General features: G+C 29.3%; 1 protein-coding gene across 2 annotated transcripts; it reads left to right on the top strand.

The window, feature by feature from the left end:
• Nucleotides 1-555: 555 nt before the first annotated feature.
• On the top strand, nt 556-3,929 carry LOC116345803 (polyadenylate-binding protein-interacting protein 2B). 2 transcript variants are annotated; one of them, XM_031775491.1, is made up of 4 exons: nt 556-705; nt 905-1,112; nt 2,473-2,787; nt 2,886-3,929. In XM_031775491.1, exons 3-4 carry the CDS (start codon nt 2,489-2,491, stop codon nt 3,016-3,018), a joined length of 432 nt encoding a protein of 143 aa, XP_031631351.1. In that variant the 5' UTR covers nt 556-705; nt 905-1,112; nt 2,473-2,488; the 3' UTR covers nt 3,019-3,929. The 2 variants fall into 2 exon arrangements, with proteins under 2 accessions (XP_031631351.1, XP_031631352.1); XM_031775492.1 differs by lacking the exons at nt 556-705; nt 905-1,112 and adding an exon at nt 1,685-1,753.
• The last annotated feature ends 863 nt before the right edge of the window (nt 3,930-4,792 follow it).

Below are 4,792 nucleotides of genomic sequence, written 5' to 3' on the forward strand. Positions count from 1 at the left end.
GAATGCTGACGTCGATTACAATATTCGGTTCATTCGTAAATGCTTTTTATAATTAATTAAGCCGATGGAACCATTAGTGATTGATTGCATAATTTAAAGTACATCGAAATATACTTGGATCGATTGAATCCATTTCGTAGCAGTTAAATTTTAAATATTGGATTAATATACCATAATTCGATTGGTCGAAATTCATTGCCACCGTTGTTTATGCACAGTCGAATGAAATTTAAATTGTGGCGCAAACAAATCATACACATTGTCATATATGCACAGCACACACATACACACGGAAAAACTGTCAGTGGCCAACTTCATTGCGATTGGCAATTGGTGATTGATTTACGGTAGTTTATACAAACGAACGCGCTGAAGCGCATCACTGTCGTCTATGTGTATATACTACTTTGCACACATACCACTTCATTCAAAGTCTTTGTTTTTGTTTTTCTCCTACTGATATTTCTTCTTCTTTTTCGTCTTTTATTTCGCTTCTGTTGTGTGTTTTTGTACTTGTTCGCCTAGAGTCGAAAGCCTTTTATTCGATTGCACAGCATTTGGTTGTATAGATTATTTCATTTTTATGTGAGACAAACATAGCGAAAAAGAAACGAACAGAGAAAAAAAATTATTCAAGTATTTTTAAAGAAGAAATTAAAAGATTTTTTTATAATTCCATCGTACTTATTTGTCATCAGCTGAACGGTATGAAATAAAGAATTTTTGCGAAATTAACTTTGTTATTCTTTAAAAAAAAAAGTCTATTAGAGAAGACGAAGAAAATTCTTGTTTTTGTGATTTCATTACATTGCATACGATTCAATTTTTACATATTAGATTCAGTTAGTCTATAATTTTATGCGAACAACATTTTCATTTCCTATTTATTCTCATAAATTTGCAGCTTGTGAAAAAAGAATTGTATTTATCATTGGTTTGTTGAGCAAACTCGTAGTCAATAATTGAGAGAAAAGAAAAAAGTACACGAGTTGAAAAAGACGCTAGGGAATCGAGCGAAAAAAAAATCAATTTCAACGCCAATATTATCCAAAAACAAATAATAAAAGGTTGCAGTGACGCCGACATTATTGAATACCAGATTACAAAGCACGGTAAGCAAGTTTAATTTGGAATTTTCAAGAATTAAAACTTAATTATATATTCGATGATAGTTTTTTTATGCATTAGAGACAGGTAATGGTCTTATTTTCAAGCAATCTATCGATAATGCATAATAAACAGTTAAAAATATCGTTTTGTCTTCAATATTCATAAATATAATCAGTGATTTGTTCGATTTTTCGACACCAAAATGCTCAATTTTGTCCCATAAAACTGTGTTTTTCTTCAAATATAGGCAACGGTTGTTGATTTTTTTTCATCATAGTCGCCTTCATGGTAGTCGTTGTTGTCGCTGCTCTAGTGTTTTATTTTTCACATCAGCAGAGCTATACGTTTATTCCATTATTTTTTTATTATTTGTTTGTATGAACTGTGTGGTGGTTATATAAAAACGAAAAAAAAAACACATTTAATTGTGTGCGAAAATAAGCAGCCTCGTCGAACAGGGACTAATTTTGGTTTTGTTTTTCTTTTTTGTTCTCATTCTTTCTTTTTCTTGTGTATTCGAATTTGGTACAGTCTGTGTCTCTTTTTTTTTTTATTTAAAAGGTGTCTTTGCGTGATGGTGACCTTGTTGATCATTTAGTATTCGACGCATACGCAATACTTAACATATAAATCCATATTTTGAGTAAAATTTTAATTTATTTGTTTACTTGTCCGTTTTAATTGATTTCATATTTTATTTTGCGAATACATTGAACTCTGAAGTATGATAAATTTGCATGCAGTGTTCGTTTCAGTGTCATCGTTTTAATTTAAACACGTTTTCATTTAGATCAAATAACATAGAATTTGTATAAATGAGTGTGTTTGCACAACAACACGAAGTTATCGATGCGCAATAGATTATATTATATTGTCGTTGTAATAAGAAATATATCCGCAATAATTTTCGAGTAACGGCAAATCAAGTCATTTCATGTTTCATTTTTTATACAACGGTTTTTCTTTCTTTTCAATATAAATTCAATGTAGCCAAAGCACATTGGTATGTGAAGCCGTTGCAATGGTCAAACAAAATGTCGTCGATCAATGCATTTATTTAGCGACACTTTATGCGATATTTATAAACCGTCGATGTTTGGAAATTCCATTAAAATGCAATTGAAAATGCACATAAACATTTGTTTAAATATTTATTCATTTTTTTGAATACATTCAGCCAAGCACATTGAAATATGTACACTGAAATCGCAGCTACGAATATCACATTGTATAAATAGGTGTCATCATCTACAAAATGACATTTTTTTTCCACATAAAATTGAAATCATTTCAATTTTAAAATATTACAATGTTTTCTAATTTCTTTTTTGTCTTATGTTTTCTTTTAAAATCTCTTTGCAGAAGAAGAGAAAAAAACATGAAGCTACCGTTTCTATTTGTCACAAGCGGAAGTGGTAACGGTTACCACGATGGATCATTTGATCAGGATGATATCGATGGTGAAAATCAAGACGACTTAGGAAATGAGAACGCCGAGGTCACATTTGAGGAATACTTGTGGATGGAAAATGAAGAGGAATTCGATAAAATTGAATTGTTGCGTCTCGACGAAGAAGCACTAGTGGAAAATTGCTTGAATGATTGTGGTGAAGAAGCCGATGAAACCGATGAAGCGATTGACAATGAGAATGGTCATTGGCTAGCAGCGCAAAATGAGTATGTTGCTGAACTGTATACAGTTAATGTTGAATAATTTGACATGTTTTGATTTATAATTTTAAGTAATTTTGGTTTTTTTATTTCGTTTCTCGCAGAATGGTGATTATGGAGTACAACAATGATGTTGAACTATCAAAAATGGAAATAAATCCACATGACGTTGCGAATTCAAAATTGAATCCATTGGCACAAGAGTTTTTCCCATCATGGCTCGGTAGGCTAAAGTGAAACTAAATCATACCATCGTAACACATACACACACAAAAAAAAAACATTTGCATCACCCTATTAACATTTGATTTGTTCGATTCAATGAGAAAGAGCTCAATTTAAACGATTTGAAATACGTAACGACTATATAAACGTAAAATCCTGTAAACACGAAAACAAAAAAAAAACTTTACTTTTAAACAGAAACGACAACACATGAAAAAATACATCTTAGTTCAAGAAATGAAAACCGTAGAAACAAAACAAAAATAATGAGACAATTTAGAAAGAAAAACAATGAAAATAACAAACATTATTATCGAATCAAACGAATAGAAGAAGAAAAAAATGAGCAAGTTCTAACAATTTATCAAAAATTATAATTCTCGAATTATGCGTCAATCAAATCATTTCATTTTGCTTCGATTTGGAGCATTATACCAAAAAAAGCTGTGTTGAATACACTTTTAATTTTGTAAATTTTTTTCAATTTATGAACGTTTCATATTGATTTATATTATTGTCTGATTATTTAAAAAAAAAAAAAGAATTGTGTACACATGTGTGAAATAGGAAATTCATTCAAAAGAAATGAAAATAATATTGTAATGTCTTGTTATGAACGAAATTTATATGATGAAATAATCACGCATTTAGGGCGTTTGAATTCTATTTAAAATTCGAACAAAACAAAAAAAAATATATAATTCCAACAAATGAACAATTTGCCAACAAAAAATATATTTGTTTTTTAGTTTTCATGATTTCTTTCTCAAGTGAATGTAATTGCATAAAAACAAAAAAAAAAATTATAAAAAAAACATCGAATTTAGCCAAATAAGTGGTAATTAGAAGAGCTAACCAAAAAAAGGAAAAAAAAAACTAGCGAAAAACATTAAAAACTTGCTGTGTCTATTAGAAAAAAAAAAGAATAAGCAAAACACACACACACACGCAACCAAATACATATAGATCAAAAATTCAATAGTTAAAATCAATTTTGAGATTCAGTTTAAATAATGCTTCTTCTGTACTTCGGAGAACATTTTCTGTGCAATCAGTGCCCAGCTAGTAATTCATTTCCAATTACAAGTTCAATTTTTTTTTCTTATAATAGTAACCATGATGTGATATGACATATTATATATAGGTGAATTAAGCCCCGGGTTTGACAATGTCTGCCAATCTACCTTAAAAATAATGTCCGGGAATTTTCATTTTGATTTATTCAATTCGATTGTTTTTTTAAATTAAAATTTCGATTTCATTTTTAAGCACATATTCGAAAAAGCGAATTCGATTTATTATTACAGTGCAACTAAAGATTAATTTTTTCTACGCGATCTTCACACACAAAACAGTTATAAAAACCCTTCCAAAACTTTCATTATTTCTCGTTTTTTTAGAAGCAAGATATTTTAAAATTCACAAATAAATATGTTTAAGTATTTAACATTTAGTGAATAACATTTAGTGCGTGACGATAAACGAATAACTCGATATCGATGCAATCAAATTCAATTTTTGTAAGAGTGTCAACGTTATAGACTTTTGCGTATAGTATTTTTGATCCGAATCAAAAACGACGATACACGAAAAAAGTTCTACAAAGATTTTGAAATTTGTTTCTTGTGAGCGAAAAATGGAACTGATAATGAAAAGAACAATATTTATGCGATATATATTTTTTTTTCGTGGGAAATTTCTTTTTTTTTTATTTAATTTCCTTCGATTGACAAAAAGCAAGCCTATCTTATGTACAAAATTGGTTACTGACTCTCATTTTTTTTAA

The sequence above is a fragment of the Contarinia nasturtii genome, unplaced genomic scaffold (assembly GCF_009176525.2).
Source record: "Contarinia nasturtii isolate CC-2019 unplaced genomic scaffold, AAFC_CNas_1.1 Cnas_scaffold_1371, whole genome shotgun sequence".
NCBI classification, from domain to species: domain Eukaryota; kingdom Metazoa; phylum Arthropoda; class Insecta; order Diptera; family Cecidomyiidae; genus Contarinia; species Contarinia nasturtii.